The sequence below is a fragment of the Macrobrachium nipponense genome, chromosome 3, assembly GCF_015104395.2.
Source record: "Macrobrachium nipponense isolate FS-2020 chromosome 3, ASM1510439v2, whole genome shotgun sequence".
Taxonomy (NCBI): domain Eukaryota; kingdom Metazoa; phylum Arthropoda; class Malacostraca; order Decapoda; family Palaemonidae; genus Macrobrachium; species Macrobrachium nipponense.
Window position 1 is genome coordinate 247,814 of NC_087202.1, and position 23,148 is coordinate 270,961.

The 23,148-nt window shown below is 36.1% G+C and overlaps 1 protein-coding gene across 1 annotated transcript; it reads right to left on the reverse strand.

The window, feature by feature from the left end:
* Positions 1 to 5,387: 5,387 nt before the first annotated feature.
* Positions 5,388 to 18,071, reverse strand: LOC135221607 (methionine--tRNA ligase, cytoplasmic-like). The gene is given in 11 exon segments (XM_064259280.1): positions 5,388 to 5,550; positions 5,553 to 5,613; positions 5,959 to 6,225; positions 7,132 to 7,979; positions 7,982 to 8,155; positions 8,158 to 8,998; positions 9,530 to 9,691; positions 10,703 to 10,840; positions 11,106 to 11,222; positions 11,560 to 11,708; positions 17,840 to 18,071. Coding segments are annotated over 11 exon segments (2,952 nt in total). The 5' UTR covers positions 17,937 to 18,071; the 3' UTR covers positions 5,388 to 5,452.
* Positions 18,072 to 23,148: the final 5,077 nt, after the last annotated feature.

Below are 23,148 nucleotides of genomic sequence, written 5' to 3' on the forward strand. Positions count from 1 at the left end.
GAAAGGCTGTAGATAATCTTCTGAGATAGCCTGACATCTCTGTACTACTTGCTTTGCAAGAAAAGACTCTCGCTCACAAGAGACACTGGATAGTCTCCAGCCATGAACAGATAGGGACCCTACCGATTGGTGAAACCTCTCGATGTGGAATTGGCAAAGGTTGTGCCATGGGAGAATCTCCCTCTTAGCCCCAGCCAATAATGCAAAGAGATCGGGAAACCATTCGGCTAGTAGTGCAGAGATCGGGAAACCATTTGGCCAGTAATACAGAGATCGGGAAACCATTCTGCATGCGACACTCTGTCCCCAGAACTTGAACCAAACAACTCAGCTTGTCCACCACCATGTTTTCTTACCTGGAATGTATCTATCTGAAAGATCCACAAGCTGAGAGACTGCCCACTGGTGGAATTGTACTGTCAATTTGTGGAGCTGACATGACAAATAAATGTTCCTTATTTTTTCACTTTAACATTAGATCTTTTTATATGATTTACCATTTCAATTCTAATGGCTTCCCTTAGAATTTTAAGTGTACCTGATCACAGAAAAGCAGCTTTCTTAAGCAAGTCGTAAAAACATAAATTAGTACAAGGGCATACCAGATTATATCTCATTCTTCATTATAAATATTCTTCAAGGATTAGATCAATTACCTACATCACAGTGTTTGTCTCAATTTGATTGCAAAATACGACTATGTATGTAGACCAAATAATGTTACTACAACTGCTCACTACAATAATTGTCAGAGCACAAAATTAAGATGAAGTCTGTAATAATGGAGCTTGGAAATACTCCTACCTTCCTGCAAAGCACAGTTAACATGATCATGTACCAACGAACAGTGAAATAGCACCACAACCACAAAAATGGCAAAAACTGACTGACATAAATAAGTTTCTCTGAAATAAATCTATAAAATCCAAACTCTTACCTGTGAAGAAACAGGAAGCAGTTTTGGTATGGCATACTCTCAACTGGTGGAACTGCAAAGAGTTCCTAGTGGAAATTAGTGGCCTTCAGTGTCTTGGCGAGACTATAGTAACTGATGATTCACTGTATCAAGATATGTGAGGAACAGTTTTCCTTGTGAATCCCTTTCCCTAGTTCGGATGAAGTACAGTATACCATTATCTGGCATTCTGTAAATGTTTTATATTACTGGTGACAATTATGAAACATGGATTTTACTCTACCTTTTCATACTTCAAAGTCACATAAGGTACAGTACAATGATCTTACTTTACCTGAGAAGGATTAAACTTACTTGTTCACCCTATCTGCAACTGTCTTATCGTCTTATCATAAATGCTTTTACTTCAGATTTCCATTTCACTAGGTCACAAATGGAACGAATTTCCTAATTTTTCTTTGTCTTGTACAATTCTTTCTGAAAATATCTAGTTTAGATTTTCATTTATGCACCTTTTCCATGAGTTCCTAGTACTTTTTGTAAATTTTCATCCACTTCTTTCCACATCAACTACTATTCTAACTTTTCCTCCTCCTCTGTCATCACATGCAAAATCTGTCTCAATGCTTCTTGCTGTTCTTGCTGCTGGACACCTATAAGGTGTTCAGTGTATGAGACAGCTTTTACCAGATCATTCCAGCTGGGTCTATGGCTATTTCATACTTTATGAATCTGAGTGCGAATTTATGGACATATAATCTGTTGAGTTTGAGAAGGGATGTGGCACTAGCCATAGTAGCCCTTTCAGTAATGTGGATTCCTTATTGTCACTATGGAATGGTGGTCTTTTAGAATCTCAATTGCTGTTGCCGAAAGATGTGCTGGAGGTAGCTATTGATAGATGTCAGACAGATACAAACAATAGGCTAGCTCAGCACAAAGTAAGTATGTACATCTGCTGTGAGTCTCAACCTAATATTGGGAGGCAGACCCAATGGCCTACACTGAAGATGATGTGAGACCTGCTCCTGCACCTATACTCAAAACTCATCCTTTTTGGCCAGTGAGGCGTTAGTCGAGAATACAGGGGATTTTCCCCACCGTTGCCAGGTCTACCCAGGTACTTCCGCTCCACCCCTTTCTTTCTCTCTTTCTCTCTCTCTCTCAGACTAATCTTTGTTATTTTGACTTTGTTTCCACACCACCATGAAGGTAAAAGTCAAGGCGCATATTTTTTTTATAGAGGTCTCCCCAGTAGGCCTAATCCTCTCCATGTTGTTTAATCAGGAGATTCGTCGTCTGAGCTGTCCTCGATCTTAATGACAAATGACTATATAAATTGCTCACTGATATATCTTGCTTTGCATCTTGTTCTTGAAGTTTCTCAGCGTGTTTTATTGCCTGCTTTCCAGTTTTCCGCTGTCAAAGTGTTTAAAGCATCTATGACTAAATGCTTAAGTTCAGCAACTTTGAATGTATTCCTCTTGGATATGTAAGTTTTTACTTCCGCCATATAAGCTCTATTGGGTTGTATTGACAGTGGTATGGGGGTAGTCGTACAACTTTATGTCCTGCTTCTGAAGCAAGGGTGTCAATCAACTAAGTTTTTTCCCATTATTCATTTTTTTTGCAAGTTCAGAGAGCTCCACTTTCAGCATGTCATCACATAGATGTGCACCCTTCTTAATAGGCCAGTCCCTTATTGCTTCCTTTCTCCAAGATTTTGTTGGGTTTTTTCAAGCACATCGAGTGGTATGATGCGTTTGTCCATCACAATTACAGACTTCGGGGGGATGTTGGGTAACAACTGGGTTTTAACCATTGCTCGAAAACTGCAGCATTCATCTGCTTGTGATAATCACCATCATTTTTTGCTTGGAAAAATAATTCAGCATTCTCAACAAAGCCTTCTTTTGTTCCTGCATGAAGAATGATGAGGCGATTTCCTTTTACCATAGGCGGCTTTACTCCTGTTGCTTGTTTGGAGGCCGTGTCAGTCCTACATTTTCCAACAAATTTTGATTGACCAAGGTTTCGTCAAGTAAAACGAAGTTTTCAAAGGACTGTCTGACTTGCCGCATCTCTCTCAAAAATCTTGTGTGAGCAAGAGCAACATCATTTCGTTCCATAAGGAACTTACGGCCATCAACTTGAGAAATTCGGAAGCCAATCTGCAATAGGACTCTTCAAAGTGATTCAACACTACCTTTGTAAGATATTTTCTCCTTCAGCTCTTCCGTGACTTTGTTGAGAGAAGGGATTTCACTACTCTCGTAAAATGCCAATACAGTTCTTCTTAGGATACATATCAAAGTCATCAAAATTAGTAACCGTTCCAGGCTGAGTTTTGTGTGAATGGAAGACAGGTTTCTTGTGTTCAGCTTCTAACCACCATTCTTGGTTTGCTTTGCTGCAAATCCTTCTAACAGTCCTTTCACTTGCTTTGGTGGCTTTGGCTGTCCGAGCAACAGATTGAGTGAATGGTAACAAAAGTGCACTGCTGGCCTTTTCATCTAAAAAGTACCGATTTACATTGTAAATTATTTCCTTTGCTTGACTATGCAGGCGGGGCAGCGAGGAGTGGGAGATGTATCCATGTTGCGTCAGAGACGGAGAGAGGTGGCTACAGAGCAAAATAATAGTACAGTGGTGGTCAATTCTCAGACAAACATTTTTAATATTAATTCTCCCATCAAAAACTTAGTAATTCTTAAACAAATGAAGCTTTATTATAAGACAGAGTAATTACCATATATTTAGTTAGTATAAAAAATATCAAACACATTTCTTCGTCACTGTCGTGGCATATATATTTATAGAATTGTGGCAACTGTGCGGAAAATCCAGGCCTACCGCGACCAACGCCCCAGTGGCCAAAAAAGGATGAGTTTGACTATAAACCTCCTCAACTGATCTCTTCAATGAAGAAGCCTGCACAATATGGCCCCTTCAGATCAGGGCTACACGAGGAAGGGAAATAGGGGTAGAGGTAGAGGTACGAGATGATAGAGTGGGCACTTCTCCTGGCTCATTGCCACCAGTGGGTTATGCCTGGCAAGCCATTGGGCTATGAGGCAGAGTTATGGGGCAGAGCCATGGGTAGTAGATGTCCTTTGGGTAGGTTATCTACTCCCATTCAACTTCACTCCGCCTCTTTCAGAGCGACCTATCCTGCACCTGTCTTACGATCTAGAACTAGAGCTAGGAAAAGGGTTATGGGAATCCATGATAGGGTTACAGGGATCCATAATAAGTCAACTCTTTGTCACAAGCACACAAATCACTCACATTAAAGACAGAAGACAACATGGGCAAAAAGGAACCAGCTTTAGGGAGGAGAAAGAACAAGATGTCAAAAGCAGTAAGAAGAAAAGCGAGACATCATAAGGCACAATTTGGGTCAGCAGCTGTCCCACCTAACTCTTGACAGAGGAAAGATGCTACCAGTTCCTTGCATATACAATTCTATTGAATTTTTTACGAGTTTCCAGGTGACACTAGATGTTTTTTTTGCTATCAATTAGTGAGGTATTATTTAACGTTTATCCAGGTTTTTGCTTTTACTTTTTTTACTGCTTTCTTCATCCCTGATTCAAAGGCAGGGTCCAAAATATAAAAGAAATGTTCTACAAACCTGCCCTTTTAATACTACAACAAAGTGCTTCACCTCCTTGTCTTCCCCATTTACTAGTCTTATAAGTTTTGGAAATTTAAATCTCATTCTCCATTTATATTCTGCAAAGACGAACACCTCTTGTGATAAAATCTTATGCTCAGTACACACTAATATACCACGTTCTTTCTTCTATTTCTTTTCATGCTAGAAAAAGGTCCTGATCTTTAGCTGTTAAATGGTGAACCTGATCAACTTGAGTTTTGCATCACTTGTCCTCATTTTAGAGACCAAATGCAAATAGGATCTGCAAATGTGTGTGCGTGATTTGCAAGTCTGAGGTGGATGGAATTTTCCATGTACATCTTCTTACTCTGTGAGACTTATATGTTTTAGTTACTCAATATATGGGTGTCTTCATTCATCCTTCTGAAACACTTTTCTTGCAACTCTTCATCTTCCATGTCCTTTCTTGACTGAACTGAATCAAAGGTAATTTACTTACCGATTAACATTAAGCAATACAAGCAACCATATCTCATTCTCTTGGCTATAATAAAATATCCTTATAAATTTTCTGATACAGACAGATTTGCCTATGATTCCTATAGCTATGAGAGATCCATTCTTGTTTTAAGCTGCCTTATAATCTCCTCATTTGACTCACTGAAAATCAGCAATCCTTAGAATGCATTCTCCAGACTTGTGTTTATTTCTACTGCCAAGTTTTGGAAACCTCTACGGTAACTACTACTTCATAAACCATGAGAAATATTTTGTAATTTATCCAACAACGTCAACCATAAAATACAAGTTTCAAGAAAATCAAAACATGCATCAACTCGTAAAAATTGTATTTTTCAAGTAAGTACAGCTTTTAAATAATATGAAATAAAAACTTTCACATCTAACCAGTACCATTATCACTTCTTCTTTTTCTTCTTATCTTTCGAATTCAATGTGGCTGGATCGATACCTTGCGCTAATGCGAGCTGATTCTTGAGGTCAAGAAGCTTAGCAACTCAGCTGCTATTGCTTCTTTTGAGGTTCCTTCTTTTCCTTTAAGTTCTCGTACATGGTTGCCCTGCAATATAATGAAACGATGTGAATAGTGCGTCTAAAATCAGCTGAGAAAGACACGTTTTTCTAGTGTTTTAATTTTGCTTCAGTGGGCCTTTTCATTTCATAGCGCTTCAATCTTCACTTAAATATTTTATGTAATCATACACTTCATGGATACTAGGACTCACCCATTCTAATACCTGAACAACTGTTTATCATGCACAAAACAGTAATGAATTATGGTGCAAATATGGGAATATAAACAAGGCATACCTTCACTATCCACCCTGAACCCAAAAACACAGAGTAAATTGCAAAGAAATACATATGGTCTAATAAAGTTAAAAAATGAGACTTTAAAACTGACCTGCTCTGTGACTAAAGCTTGCAGACGATCAACTTCTGCTGGGTTAGATGCAGCTGGTGCCTCAGGTTTGCTAGAAGGGGCTGGTGCACTGGACTCTTTCTTCCCTGTGTTTCCACCTTTTTTCTTCTTGTCCTTACCAGATGAAGCTGTTTCTTCTCCCTTCATTGCTGCCAGCTCTTCTTTCAACTTGAGGAGCGTAGCTACCGCAGCAGCAATGGTATCTTTACCAGCTGTGCCACTGGTTTTCAGTTCACGCACTTTGTTGCCCTAGGGATGAATGTTAACGTAGTTTATTATGTACAGATATATAACCATAAAATAAGAATCTGAAAACATGAAATCTTGTACAAAAATTCTACTATTTTCTTTCCTTCCTTATGACAAGCTAGGAGGGAAAAGCTTATCCAATTAACTTACAGAATTTTCATTCATTTATGCTTTGTTCAGATACTGCACATAATAATTTGAAAGGGGATAGAAAATTTACACAAAGATTTCAACTCATACAAAAAGTTCCTTTTTAACCTCTGGTCCTCAATTCCCTTATTGGTCAACTTCAGAACCTAAATTCTCATATGTACTTTTATTGCAAAGTTTTGCAGAAAATCTTACACAAGATTCCATTCTTAAATCTAAGTGCAAAAATACCATCCAACTTTCAGCTACAAATATAATTTCCAAAAAAAGAAAGTATATACAGAGTTCCCTCGTATTTGTGGCGGATGCCTACCAGACCCGCCCCCAAAGAATAGCTAAAACCTGCGAATAGTTGAAACCGAACCCATGCTTAAAACTGCCTATTTTGTTAGGTAAAAAACTCAAGAAAAAACCACTAAAAATACTTACACCTGGTTTTTTTAATAGTTTTATAACAAAGTGCATTTTAAGATGAATTTGTGGATATTTCTTATAGAAAAATTTGTGGATATTTCTCATAGAAAAATACCGCGAATACACAAATTTCAAGCGAATAATGGGGGTATATGTTCCAGAGGGAAATCCGCGAATACACTCGAGTCTGCGAATCTGGAGTCCACAAATACGTGGGGTTCACTGTACTGAAGTTTTTTTTACATCCAAGCCATTTACTGTTACCAATAACAACCACACTAGGGAAAACATCTGGAACAAAAAAGTAAACCTTAAAATGAAGGTTCGGTTTATCATCCCTACCTGTTCAGCAACGCGAGCTTCCATTTTAGCCACCTCTGCTGGATCAGCTACTTTTTTTTCTGGAGACTGACCTCTGAACTCTTCAAATAGTTTCTTGCTGGTGTCATCATCAAGCTGTGTGATGAGTGGCTTTGGTTCTTGAATAGCATGACCAGCAGGTAAAAAACATGAGAAGGCTGATGGAAGGCTGTTCAGTACTGAGGGATTATTTAGATATGACTTGATCTTCTTCGAGGTATCTGGCATGTATGGTTCCAAAATTATACTGACAAGAGCTGCAATATTAGCTGCTATGGCAATGACAGTAGCACCTCGCTTTTTATCCTCCTCTGTCCGGTCTGGTTTAATGAGTTTATATGGTTCATTTTCCTGGATATACTGATTACCAATCTTTGTGATGGCGAGAATACTCCTCAAGCCATCACGCTGACGATTAGCACACATTGCAGAATAGTACTGCTCTAATTCAATATTTATCGCAGCCATAATTTGATAATCTGACTCTGTTGGATGGGCTTCTGGTATAGCTCTGTTGAAGAACTTGAACACAAAGGACAGAGACCGATGAACAAAATTCCCCAAGTTATTCAACAGCTCACTGTTGTTTTTTAACTGGAAATCAACCCATGAAAAGGTTGTATCTTGTGACTCAGGCCTTACGAAAAGTAAGTAGAACCTAAAAATATCACTTGGAATGCCTGTGTTGATAGCTTGATCACCAAACACACCAACTCCTCTACTCTTGGAGAATTTCCCGTCTTCATAATTGAGGAATTCTGTGGCGAGAATGTTGGACACCATTGTCCAATTCTGTTTTGTACCAATCAACACAGAAGGAAATACAACACATGGAAAGGAACATTGTCTTTGGCCATGAACTCATAATATTTCACTTGACTTGGATTCTTCCACCATTTCTCCCATTCACTGGTGTAATTTGCAGTGATACTCACATATCCAATAGGGGCATCAAACCATACATAGAAGACCTTGTCCTTAAAACCATCTAATGGAACTGGTGTTCCCATTTCAAATCTCTGGTGATACAACGTGACTTCAGTCCATCCCTGCACCAGCTCTCACAAATAACTTTTGCATTGTTACTCCAGTTCTTTGATGACATACCAAGCCAAGGCGAATAACCTTTTTCAATCTTTGGTAAATCCAAGAAGAGATGATTTGATGACTTTACACTTGGTGGACTAGAACATAACTTACACCTGGGCTTTATGAGTTCCACAGCATTGATGAGTTTCCCACAACTATCGCACTGGTCACCTCGTGCATCCTCATAGCCACAGCCTATGTGGGGGCAAGTGTGGGGGAAGCCTTCCACAAATCTGTCTGCAAGAAATCTGTTACATTTTCCACAATGAAGCTGCTCCACAGAATCTTGGCTTATCATGCCATTCCTCTGAAGATCCCAAAATATATCTTGGGTTATCTTGGTCTGGAGGTCGGTGGTAGTTCGGCCAAAATAGTCAAACTGAATGTTAAACCATTTATACACCTCAGAGTGAACTGTAAAATATTTATCACAAATTTGCTTAGGTGTCAAACCTTCAGCAATTGCTTTTGTTTCAGTAGCAGTGCCATACTCATCAGTGCCGCAGATATAGAGAACATTGTCTCCTCTCAAACGACAGAATCTAGCAAAGCAGTCACCAGAGAGCACACAACCAATAATATTCCCAAGGTGTGGAACATTATTGACATATGGTAACGAAGCAGTTATAAGTATATTGGTTTCTCCATCAACAGGCAAAACTGGTACTTTCTTAACTGAAGCACTAGTTCCTCTAGGTGGGTTCTGCCATGATGTTTTAGCTGCTGAGATCTGCTCTAAAGATATAGCAACACGCTTTGCCTGGAAAGAATTCCTTCAGGTAGAAATTAAGTATGTCTCACAAAAAACTTAAAAGCTAATTTCAAAAGGACAAATCTTAATAGTAAAATGCCCATGCATAAGCAGTATGGTACCTACACTTATACATGATTTAAATTCCAGAAATCTCTTTTAAGGAAAACATAATATTTTCATATAGCAGAATGTTGGTACATATTTCTAAACAACTCAAATTTTATTTAACTACGAACATTTGTTGATCCTGCCATATCAATGGAACGAAATTTTCCCTCACACTTTTCAAATCATGTAATAATTAAACAATACATGGCCGTATACTTCTTATTACACTAGTTATCAAAATTATTCAACTAACTACTATAGACTGGATAATATAAATCCACTCAGCAAACATAGTACAAAATAACATAAAGCAAGATCAATTTAATCATTATAACCTACACCTTGAAACAGTTTCTTGACATGTTATCTGGGAGACACTAATTAAAATGTGGTAACTTTTCAGTACTACAATTAAGACAACAAAGTTACCTGGTCAGCAGGAGTTTCAGGAGCTCCCGTTTTACTAGGGGATGAAGGTTCCCCCTTGAAAAGATTCAAGGTACAGTTTGATGGACTTGGTGGAGTAGGTAACTGCAAAACCCATGGTTTTAAAGTAAATTCACCACTACCATACCACAGGTGCACACTTTTCTGAAAGAAAATGATAACAACAGCTTAAGTCTGGTGGCTCTTATGCAACAAAATTCAACCTATGTCTCAAATACCTAATTATCCACAACCAGTCCAGAACTCAAATTCAATTGAAAAGGATTGAGTGTTTAAAACTCCCCTATGTCTAGCGAAGACCTGCATGACCTCTCTCAAAGTTACTTGGCATTGGTATTAAGCATTAAAACCTGTCTTCCATGATATCCAAGAGTTGTGCTATGTGACAGAAATCCAGATTTGCAAACAAATATCTAAGAGGTTTGTAATTAAGCATTTATCCTCTTTAACTCCAAGAAAGTTTACGTTGTGGAGAATGCCATGACAGACAAGATAGAATGAGTAGGGTAATAATGACTGAAAACACAACTACAGTATTGAAATCTATCAGGCTGACAGATCACAAAAGATGATAGTACACATGCTCTCATTTTACTTACAGTGTATAGCATAATAAACACTCTGTCATAATCTTACTTGAGTGACCTTTTCAAACAGCATTAATCTTTGGCTTATTATGCCACATTCTCACATGATCTTAAAGAGTTAAGATCTCATGATAACTTCTTCGTACTAAAATAGTATATTTTAACCTGCTCCTTTGAGTCTTCGTATAACAGTATATGATGTACATTTACACATTTTTCAAAACCAGAAAGGCAGCCACACCTTTCACTCTCTGGTCTAGACTTATAGGCCAATGTTATTTGCTTGTGTATCCATTTTTTCTGCATTAGTTTGAAAGAATTAATTTACTCTATTGGTAATCTTGGGTTCTACCCTAGTCTAGAACACTAGTTGAAAAATCTATTTCAAAAGGTAAAAGGCCAACAGCCATCATACAATTCCTTATGGATTTAAGCCTATAAATGCATATTTTGTCCTAAAAGGTGTAAATAACTCCACTGAACATGTGCCACAAGATTTGAAAATAGTACATTATTATGCTGGGAAACTGGAATCAACCATCAACACAAATTGCTGTAAACTCCCTACCTTAAAATGCTCCACTTCTTGTAGAGTATTCAGGAAGGCCACCAACAAAGGAAATTCTTCAAGGAGACTACGACTTGATGCTTCCCATAACAATGGTAACAGTGAAGAGAACAAAACAATCGAAGCTCCATTTCCTTGCTGAAAAATATAAGTAAAATCCAAATCTCTTCCTCACAACAATTAAAAAAGGCAGTTGCTACACAAGCCATAGGTACCAGTAATGCATTTGTGAAATTGTAGGAAATACAATGACTATAAAATTTTAAAACCATGAAAGTACACTACTGTAACTAGAAAATTACTTTTGCTTCATCTGCTTTTTAGTGATTAGCTCTTTATCAACTATTGAAAACTTAAAATTACTAATAACTATGGTATCAAAACTTATTGAAAAAAATCCTACCTCACACTTTAACTGATTTCCATTTCCAAGTTTTGCCAATAAACCCTGCAGACTGCTACGTAAGGTCTTATCTTCCCGGCCGCTGGCAACAGATGCCAAATATGGTAAGAGAATGGGCTGCAACAAAAAAATAAACACTCATAATTCTTTTGCAGTAATGATGAAACATCAATCAACCTTTAAGAGACAAAAAATTCATGTCTAACCACTGGCCATCTGTAATTATGCTTTGATATAATCAGTTTTTTAATTACTATCAGCCTGGATATACATACAACACATTCTCCATAAGTTCTCTCACACTAATGATACAAAATTCTTGAACAAAATGAAACTGCCTATCACAGGAAGAGTAAAGTACAAAAAAAAAAATTTTGCATATGCAAGATGTTAGATTATACAGCAAAACATATATATGTATACAGGTAATGAGATAATTATTAAACATACAAACCTTAAGCTCTGTTGCTTCCCACTGTAGCAGTTCCTCGATTTCATTATTGCCAAGATTGGATGTGTGCACTAAATATAGAACAGCACTGTTAGCGTGCAAATGTGCAACTGTGTTCCCTTCAGTTACTTCAAAAATGATTGGAGTTGTACCTGTTGAAAGAAGATTATGTATAAGCCATCCACAAAAACATATCCAAATTATTTTAGTTTTTCAATCACATAAAAAGGGCGCATTAAAATAGAATAACTCTGACATAACACAGAGCTCTTCTGCAGCACATTTTGTTTTCAAAAGTTTACTAACCACAAGTTTAATGTTTTTTTTTTATCTCACTAATCATTTCTAGTATACAGTATCTCACTATGGATAAAACTTTTGCAGTTGAAGGGACAAAAGTAACAGAAGGTTCAACAGAATGGCTACTTTTGAGTTCTGATGCATATTAATTAGAAATTAGACAAAGTGATACTGTACAAATGTGATGTCATGAGTGTATAGATACATTCTTTCAAACAGTAAATATTACAATGGGATTAAATAGTATCATATAAGATGAGTGGGTGTAATTGGGATACTCAGAAGGTGAGAGATACTGGCTGCACACAGGATTTTCAAATGCAAAACATCATTAATGTCTAAAGTTTTCCTATTTGAAACTTAAAATCTTCCTACTCTGGGTAATAGTGTATTCTACATCAACATACAATTGTATACAATAAGGTAAGTTTAATATAAAAGTATGCATAACTTTAATAATTTGTTTAGTGTGTCCTTTAACGTACTAGCAGACCAGACAATAAGTTTTCTAAATAACCATATCTAGTGTGTTCTGGTTTACAAGAGAAATTATAAATACCCATGAATGAACATTACGTGAAATTAGAGCCTGCACGCACACCTAACCTAACTTAGCTTACATAGTATGTACAGAACTATAGTAGATTCCACCTAGCTTTGCAGCTAAGCCCTGCCCACTGCAAGCCAGCAATTGGCTAGTTCTCGAAGGGGGAATGACATCACACTAGTTAACAGTCCAAATGATTACCAGAATGGATTTGACTGCGTTTGATGATGTTGAGCTTCATGCATGAATCATGACACCTCAGATCTCAGTTCTCGGAGTTGTGAATTATACAACTGATATCTCCGATAAAAAGTATATAAAGTTATACATCATTATGAAAATCTTGGATCATTGTGTCCGAGCATCTTTATTTTTTTATCAAGCGCAGCCTAAATACACACACACACCTTGTATTTTTTCTTTTAAATTGGTGTTGGCCTGCAAAAGTGATTTGATATAGACTGCATTTACTGAAATGATGCATAGACTTATTTGCAGCCAGTTCCAATGTTAGGGTATTATGTCTATGAAGCCAGTTCTGATGTTAGGGTATTAATTCATCATAATCCTGCATTTGTCAAATTGTTAATATTATTGGGAGATTAGGCCTACATGTCATTTCTTATATTTTGAGGCAATGGCAGGGCATAGTCCCCCACCACATCAAGTCAATTGTTTATTGCAAATAGTTTTCTATCTGTATCTGTTGGAAATAGTTTTTCTACCTGTATCTGTTGGAAATAGTTTTCTACCTGCATCTGTTGGAAATAGTTTTTCTACCTGTATCTGTTGGATATAGGGTTGCTTTTAATTAGTACAGCAGTTTCAACTCCAAGATATGTAACGAATATGCATAAAGTGGAATGTACTTGTATATTCAAGTGCACATACACATACAAGCGTGGATGGCCATAGTAACTGTAATGACACTTATACCACAGAGAACAAAAGTAAAACTTGTGGGCACACAGCCGATGACACACACAGATCAATCTTGGGATTGTCTCAGCCTTACAAGCAACTATCAAACTGCTCTCAATGAGCTAGTAATATATTGAAAAATATATTTACTAAAGGGGTAACAATAATGTGGTGAGTAAATATAAGGCTGCTGTAGTATTTCTGTGAAAATGAAAGCTATGGTCGGAAAGCATTATAAGATACTTAATGAAATAGGAAAAATATATGATAGCTGAAAAGTTATGTATGAGATGATCCAAACCAGCCTGTGAGTAGCCCATGAATCAATCAATCTCTCTCTCTCTCTCTCTCTCTCTCTCCTCTCTCTCTCTCTATCTCTCTCTCTCTCTCATCCTCTCTCTCTCTCATAATATATCTATATATATATATATATATATATATATATATATATATATGTATATATATATATCATATATATATATAGTATATATATATATATATATATATATATATATATATATATATATATATATATCCTATATATATTTATTTATTCATAAAGATCTTGATAACATATACTCAATGCAAATCACTAAATTTCAACTAACAATGATGGGCAGATAATACTTTACAACAGTATTTTATAAATAGGTCTATGTTTATTCTACAATGAAAAAATTTTGAAAACACTACAAGCTCCATAACAGCAACAACAAAAACAAGAATAACCACAACAAGAACCACAATGAAATGGCTGAATATAAGATAGGCCTATAATCTAAACATAATAAGCTGCGTAAACCGACAAAAAGATATAGGGCATTATAGGTCTGTGACATTTTTTATGATCCTGTTATTTTGAAAGGAGATAATGTCCTTAGGAAAATTCTCACCAAATTATATCCAATACATATATGACTCATATAGCCTATCATACTGTAACTTTAAGTTAAACATAGGCATATTCTGGATTTGTAGAGTGCAGTCACTGCTTGTCATCCCTCCGAACGTGTAAACGATTCCAATGAAACTGATTTTATGACAACAAAAACAAAATAAAAATTCCTAAATCAATATGAAATACCAGCCTGCATAACACTGAGAAAGTCTTATTGTTTAAATTTACAATGGTGAACATGCTTGACAATATCTGACGGTAATTACCATTGTCCAAAGATTCAACCCCACCGATTCGATTCCCCAAGTAACTTCTGTATTCAGGTGAACCTCATTTATGAAACAACATTGCAGCACTGCGGAACACTCCTGACTTCATTCATATTTCCCAGTTTTTTTACCATTTTTAAGATGTGTACTATTATGATTTTATTTCAGGGGATAATATAAGGTTTCCTTTTGATAATCAGAACATATTAGTTCAATAAAACGACCATTGCAAAATAAATGATGTAAAAAGCCACAAATTAATCAACTTTTGGAAACTAGTGCCAACCAATCACCTTCAAGGAATAGTCGTGACGTAATCAGTGGGCAGGGCTTAGCTGGAAGACTATGTGGACTTTGTTATAGTAGACTGGGGTGATAGGTTTGTTCACTTAAATTAAGCCAGCTTTTTCCCCAAACAGGGCCTTGCCCTAAAATGGCCTATAAATGTAGGTAAGGTGTTCAAGGAGATAAGAGGTCTGACGTGGACTTCTGGACTTTCAAACCAGCAAAGACTCCTTCCTTAATTGACATAACTCCTTAACTGGCAGTCTTATATAGTACAAGTACATATCAAGAGATATGCAGAAGTGCCTTAAAACATACAGTAAGCATCCAGAAAAATATTAGAAAAGAATTTCTACTCTGGCTATTCATTATTGGCATTCATTACAGTTGACCTGGTATTTACGGGGGGATGCATACCACAAACCCCTCACAAATATATACTTAAAATACCGTAAAAATGCCTATAACTGCCTATTTTGATAGTTCAAACACACACAAACAAAAAATGTTTATACCCAAGTATTTTAATAGTTCTATCACAAAAAGTGAAAATACAGTAATTAGTGAATACGTATTTCTCAGTGAAAAATACTGCAAGTATGCGAATCTTCCGCAAATAACGTGTATATATGTTCTGTAGAAAAATCTGCGAATCAGTGAGTCCATGAATCTGGAACTGCGAATAGGCAGGGGTTGGCTGTATCCACATATAAACTATATTCTAATTTTCCATTACTAAAAAATATCTAGGCATTTCCATATAAATACATATGTGTGCATCAAAGACAACTGACCAAGAATCCCTTTCACACAGGCTAGGCTTTACCCTTTCTTAATAATCAATAAAGAAAAATTAATTTTCTACCACTGATACCATTATATACAGGTTAAGTAAGCACAGACTAATCAAATCTATCATGTTTGAAACCTACTAATATCATATTCATAATCTCTATGGTAACAATATTCTTTTCTAATTCACAAATAATATCTACCTAATAGGAACAAAGTAGTGTTTTGATAAGATAAAAGCAAACATAAAAATTTGCAATGATTCATGTGTTAAAATCTAACATGGGTAGTAGTATTTCTTAGGCCTATAGACTACCATTGAATTACAAAGGATAAAACAGCCATTAGGCAATCAAACTATAGGCAGTCCCTGGGTTACGAAGGGGTTCCGTTCTCAAGACGCGTCATAAGCTGAAAATCGTCAAAAATCCTAAGAAAACCTTCTTTTAATGTATTGGGTGCATTAAAAACTATGTAAACTGCATTCTTATTGCATTTTTCATAAAAAAAAACTTCAATTACTGATTATTTTGCATTTTTGGTGTCATATTTCTTCTGCCAGATGAGCTTTGTAGCCACCGTAACTGTGGAAATAATTTCTGATGAATACAATTGAAAAGCTCCTTAACCTCGGAATGGCATAACCCGAACCTGTCGTAACTCAGGGACTGCCTGTATAAGTTAATGATGGGGAAGAGGGTCATTTACTCCCACTTCCATAGTTAAATATATAACTATGCACCTCAATTTCCATTAGGCTAAGTCTGCATATATATATATAATGTGTATATCTTTACAAAACAATCACTTGGAATTTGCACTATCAACGTAGCCTGGGCTACCTACAGGAATATAAAATCGATTACCCACAGATTTGGTTATGTTATGTTTGCGTTTAAATAATTTTACAAAATGGCCCAGCCATATTTTGTGCAATAGGCTTAAAATGCTATAGCCTAATAGGACTATGCTGTCCCCCATGTTTGGTTAAGTTAGGATGTACAATAGGCCTATCACCTAATGATAACATTCAAGCTCAACCATCATCAGGGGTTATCATATCTTGAATATGGATCTACCCTATTCTTCATACTCATAGGGTAAATGACCGAACAGCAACATAGTGGCCATCAATTGTGGAATGCGACCACCTTCCCGATAGAGTACTTGAATTTGCTGCCATGAGTATCAGTTGTGGCTTACCCTGGCAGCATGCTGAGACCTCTATGTTCCTCTCGAAGGAAGTGTTTTTTCCTAAATTACGAAATAATGGCAAAATTAAAGCACTTTTTCAGGAAGTGCCACGTTCCGAGAGAGGTAGCCGCTATGTCGCTAATCAGTGATTTACCTGGTAGATCTATATTAATATTTCGGAGTGGGCTTTTCTATGCAGTTTTACCTCCTAAACAAGAATTTTAAGTAATATTTATTCGGACAACTGTAATTAACCCCCAGGGGCTCGTACTAAACACAGCGAAATAAATTTGACGCACCAATCCCTGGTGGCTTTCGTATTAGCAGGGACAAACGGTGAGGAATGCTTATATAATAATACCATTTACCCTAACATTAAGTATCAAGTACTACAGATTGGCTAAACTGAATTTAGGCTAGGAGGTGAAATCACCAACGTTCTGACTATTTCTGTCTCCCTACTCTTTACCTAGGTAGCTAGCTAGCCTATCTAGGGTAAAAAACCGCATGGTACAGGGGTGGACCATGTACGATCAATGTGTACAACCCCAAGAAAAGTATACATTAGGTATAACGCGTCCTGACACCGGAGTAGAGGTCTTTAGCTCCGTTTCTCACCAACAACAAGTCGCGTCTGATGCCCATCTCCGATGTCAGGACGCGTATAATGTACTTTTTTGGGGGTTGTACACATTGATCGTACATGGTCCACCCCTGTACCAAGCGGTTTTTTACCCTACTTTTAAATAGCCTAGACCCTATGCTGGGCTTAACCTAGTATAGGCTACTAGCCCGTTGCTGGCCTGGGGTCAACATTTCCTAAATCAGTGACTAGGTTAGGTAATATGTTAGCCTAGCCTTAGGTAATACAAACAACTTTCGGCCAGCAATAAAAAAAAAATGCTTTCAGTTTACGTAAAAAAAAAAGTTCATCCTACAATTAGGTAACCTACCTAAATAACACAGCCTTCGGTAGTAAAATAACTTTAAGTGTAAGGATAGCCTTCAAAAATATATACAGAGATTAAAATTATTTGAAATTTGATATTTACATAAAAATGATACTGAAGAATCTACCTTTCTCCTCTACGACGGCGACGCTGTGGCCAGAGACGGCGGCCGCTATGAGGACCTTCAGTCCATCGGGATGCCCTTTGGAGGCCCTTAGCTTCATGGCTTTGCTTCAAGGGGATTACTGCCTCTCGTCACTAACTACAGTCAAATCTATTAGAAGTTCTCTAATTAATCACCCACATGAATTAACGTCCCATCCGGTGTGCCTGACGCAATGTGTGACAGGTATGTCGGACTTAAGAAGCGAGAAACATTACTTCATTTACTCGTGCTCGTGAGAGTGATATCTAGGAAGATTGATTCCCATGCGTTTGAGTCGCGCTTGTTGATTGATTAGTTTGTTTTTTATATGTTAGGGCTTTAATAAATAAATATCATCACTGGCTTGTGTTCCATCTGGAGCGTCTGACGTAATGTCTGACAGGAATGAGGAGAAAGTAAGAAATGAGAACCATTATTAAGATAGTGTGTTATTGGTTGACTCCCCGGGCGTTGACGTCGTGTATGTTGACAGATTGGTTTGTCGGTTTATTTGTAGTATTCTATGTGGCTTTAGTTTATGCTTTTTATACAAATCTATCGGCACTATTTTTTTTTTATAAAGCTGAATCGTGATGGTGCTGTATTCTTAAGGAGATTATTTTTGTCTTCAAACTCCAAACACGTGACATACTCCCGCTATCATCTGCCAATCGTTGCTTTTATTTTCCACTACGTTCTGCTGAAGGCTTTTATACTATTATTTTGAACGCATTACCATGGCTTTGATCAGCAATTGCACCTAAAAAACATTAAGAGATTATTTGCAAGATAAATGGAAGTATGTTTATCTAAGCAACAGCATAAACTAGAGGATTAAACCCACAACTGTATAATAAACGATATGGTAGAATTAAATAGACAGTCAAATAATGGCCAGTTCTAGTATCATAAATTTCATTATCAATAAGATCGAGCAGATGTTCAGTAATTGTCTTTTTTCTTTCGTTCCTTTTTTTTTTTAACGTAACATGTCATGTGCACTTAAACGCACTTTAAGTGTGTTTGTGCTTATGTGTATACTATAGCTTATCCAATAAAATATGTTCACGAGAAAATAATCTCTTCTGGAAAACACACACACGTATAGTACACACACGTAGTACATGTACACATATGACATTTCAGAAAAAAAATGTCCCTTCAGGAATCTGAAACCTTTCATAATCAGATTTGTCTAGAGCGTAGGCTACTTTTCAAGCAGTCTAAGGTCTACAGTAAGAGCTCAAACTGAATTAACGAATTTCGCGTGGTGATGTAACATATAATGCATTAATAAATTGGATATCGGGTGATTTCTAGAATGAAAAAAATTACAACATAAAAGGTAGTTTCAAGTTTTTCAGCTATAGTCATTTGCATTTTTTTTTCAATGAGATAGTTACATTGAGGTGAAAGGTTGTGCCTTTTCACCAGCTTCTCTCATATTTGAGATCTGAGACCTCCTGTTCATTATTCTTCATGATTATGTAAAAAAAAAAAATAATGATTCTGTTATGTTTAGGGTTTACAGTCAGGGAAAGTTTTATTAGATGTAACCAGTGGCGCCGTCGTGAGGGGTGCTGGCACCCGGGGGCAAAGTCCTTTATGACGCCCCCAAAGGTGTGGGGTGGGGGTGAGAACTATTTGCCTTCATTATTTTAGATAATTTGTGTTGAAAACAAAACATTCTAATTTATATAATAATATTCTGGAATGATAGAACACAAACCGAATTGGAACACTGAAATAGTTTATTTTCACATAAACTGTATTTAATTAATCATTAGTCCTCATAAATGAATTCCAAAATGTTGATAAGGTAACTAAAATGTAGATTATTGTAAAGCATCACAGTAACCATTAACTCTTAATAACCAAAAGACAAATGGCAAATTGAATGAATTTGACTAAAAAAGGAGTTAAACATTAGGGAATACAGAGGGCTAGAAAATCATGAAAATGTACAATTTGTTGCCAGCATAAAAGTTAATACTAGAAAAAAAAAAAGATTTTGTGGTACCCGCAAAGACCTGAATAGTTATAATGCCTGAAAGAAAACTGATAAGAACAAAGATGAATTAGTTCACAGACTGTAAACCTTACTTTTCTTTAAAGAATGTTTAACATGCGTCAAAATAATGAAAACAAAAACAATAAAGTGATGGATGATTAGGATCAACCATATGCAAGGAAATAGAACGGTATAAAATTATTAGAAAGTAAAGATAATTAGGCAAATATTGATAACAGAAATCTTAATTAACGAAAGAAAGGATTGACAATAACCTATAGGGCATACTAAGTACTGATACATGTTAGAATGTGTTAACAGTATTACCTTTCAAGCTTTTACAGTCGCATTAAATTTGCCTATAACGCCAACAAAGTTTATTTTGTTAGCGATCTCCACTAAGTAGAGTTAAAGCAGACAATATTTCTTGCCACAAATTTTCGCAGATGCGACAAAATAAGTTTCAACTTACTGAACGATTGCTCACAAATAGCAATTGATACTGCAATGGTCAGCAGTATCTGAATGAATGAAAAAAGTTGCATGAATTAAAATTTCTTACTATACTTTTCGTTGCAAGAGATAAATAAATAAATTACTTTATGTATTGATAATAACATCGGCTTTATGAACTGACAAAATTAATTGTATAGTCTGCAGTTAGTTATGCACAAAAAAATGCTCACGAAAGAAAACGAAACACTAGATTGAAGGGGGTAACTATCCAATATCTTTACACCGACTCGCAGTCACGAACCACTGTCATTATTAAGTACGTAATAAAATTTGATAGTATAGTAATTAACATATAATTATTTATTTATTTGTATAATGAACATCAAAGGAAGTCAATCTTCATTATATATAAAAAAGGTATTGAAAACTCATTAGAACTTCACGATTCTAAGTTAACTTGTTTCATCACCCCATCTCCCCCAAAATAGCTGTCCTTCCCAACTTCAATTTGGCGCCCCCTCAATGATGCGGCCGGGGCATATGTCCCCGCCCCCAGGCCTCCCCTCACTAGCCTCTGCATGTAACTTACTTTACTAAGCATAATGAACGAAATGTTGGTGATTTGGAACCATCGATACTCACTGATGCTGTTGAGTGAAACCATACGACACTCATGCTCGGACGGTGTAGCATCTTGCCCCTCCAGCTAGCACAAAAAGAAAGCGTTGGGAATAAAGCATCTGTTACAATATCTTGAGCGTATTAAAAAAAATAACAAACAAAGAAATAAATGTAAATAAAATATATGAGTACATATAACTCCCCATCACCACTTTATTACTGTTTTGTACTTCGTTACTTTACTTTCTGAACACAGAATTACAGATCATCAAACGATCTCGACGTGGCTTGCTTTCATTATCTTATCATTATGTAACCGACGTGTCACGGATTAATGTCATCGATTTAAAAAAGGAAATTAAGGATTTAACAAAATGTTGAATTGAATATTGTGCAACTTTCACCGTGTTTGTTTGTTTCTCAGGCACCGTCCACACTAGGAAACATTGTTTATGATTTGTAAACAGTTTGCAAACAATGTTTCCTGTCAAGACCTCAGTCTGTCGTCAGGAGGCAGTAGCTGCTGTAATCTGCTTTGCTATTTCAATGTACTTGAGGAGGGATAAGAAAAAGAAAAAGAGATGAGTGAGAAAGTTTTTAGAAAAAGGAGGCGTGTCATGCTGACTTGCTTCTGGCGGAATTGAAAATAGATACAAATATACACGTGTATATATATATATATATATATATATATATATATATATATATATATATATATATATATGATGTATATATGTGTGTACATACATTGTACACGTGTGCATGTATACATACACACACACACACACATACACACACACACACACATATATATATATATATATATATATATATATATATATATATATATATATATATATATATATGTACGTACACTAAATGTTTTCCATTTTGGATGGGAAACAAATATCTGGTAAAAAGTTTTTGCAAACTATATATATTATGTTTCCTAGTGTGGACAGGCCTGAAGTATTTTTTAAATGCCGCAGAATCGCAATAATTTTTCAAAATAATGTGTTAGCTCTTTTTTTTTTTCTTAGTGTAAATGGCAAGTAAATGAAAAACATTCCAGTGATTCTAAAGTTATTATTTTAATTACATGTGGAAGACTCCCTCCAAGGCTGGGTAAGTACTACAGTATACAACAGCTGTGTTTATATATTAAGTCTATACATATACACCGGATGCCGTAGAAACATATTTTCAGTTGCCAGAATTTGGGGAAAATGAGGTTGACAACTACAGACAGAATAGACATTAAGTAGATAATTACTCCCTCTGTGTATTGATGTACGTACAGTAGTTATGTGGGCTTAACATCACCCACATTCATGTTGGGTGTCAGCGCAGATGTGACGTGCTCCAACAGACAACGTACTCCGGCGTTGGAGAGAGAGAGAGAGAGAGAGAGAGAGAGAGAGAGAGAGAGAGAGATTGCGGTGATGATGATGCTGTAACGTAGGTCTATAATCTTTAGTATAAACCTTAAATCTTTCACGAAAAGAATTCTATAATATATTATGTTCACAGAATTCTATGATATATATTTATGTTCACAGAATTCTATAATGCATTATGTTCACAAAACAGGGAGAGATCATTGGAATTATGAAAGTTAAAGTTCACACCAGAAGAAAGACTTGATTTTATAGAGGTAAGTATGGACAGATAACTTTCAAATTGTCTTCTTTTTAACAGTATCAATGTAAATTGGTACAGCAAAGCCTAAAAGACCTACACGTTTTGACAACCAAAATCTTTCCGATGATCAGCAAAACATAAAAAAAAATAAAAAGTAGTAAAAATAAATAAACAAATACATAAGTAAATTAACTGATACATATTAATTTACGATTAATGAAAACTATTGAAAATCAATAGGTTTCTACATTAGGGAAACTACTCTTGATAAGAAAATGAAGTTAATGGACCGTAAAAAATCACTTTTTAGTCTCTAGGATGTTGGTGGATTTTTTTTTACCAAAAGATAGTTCAAATCGTTAGAATCTGCTGACAAACCTTTTTCAGACGATATGTCAACATACATTTCATCTAATAGGTAAGAAGTACGTTGAATGTGCCAATTGATGCACTCGCATACCTTGTACTATAACATCTCATTCATTATTATTGAGAAATTTATACCCTAAACCAACTGCAGAATATTTAGCATACAATCACGCGTGCGGATGTATAGGCCTAC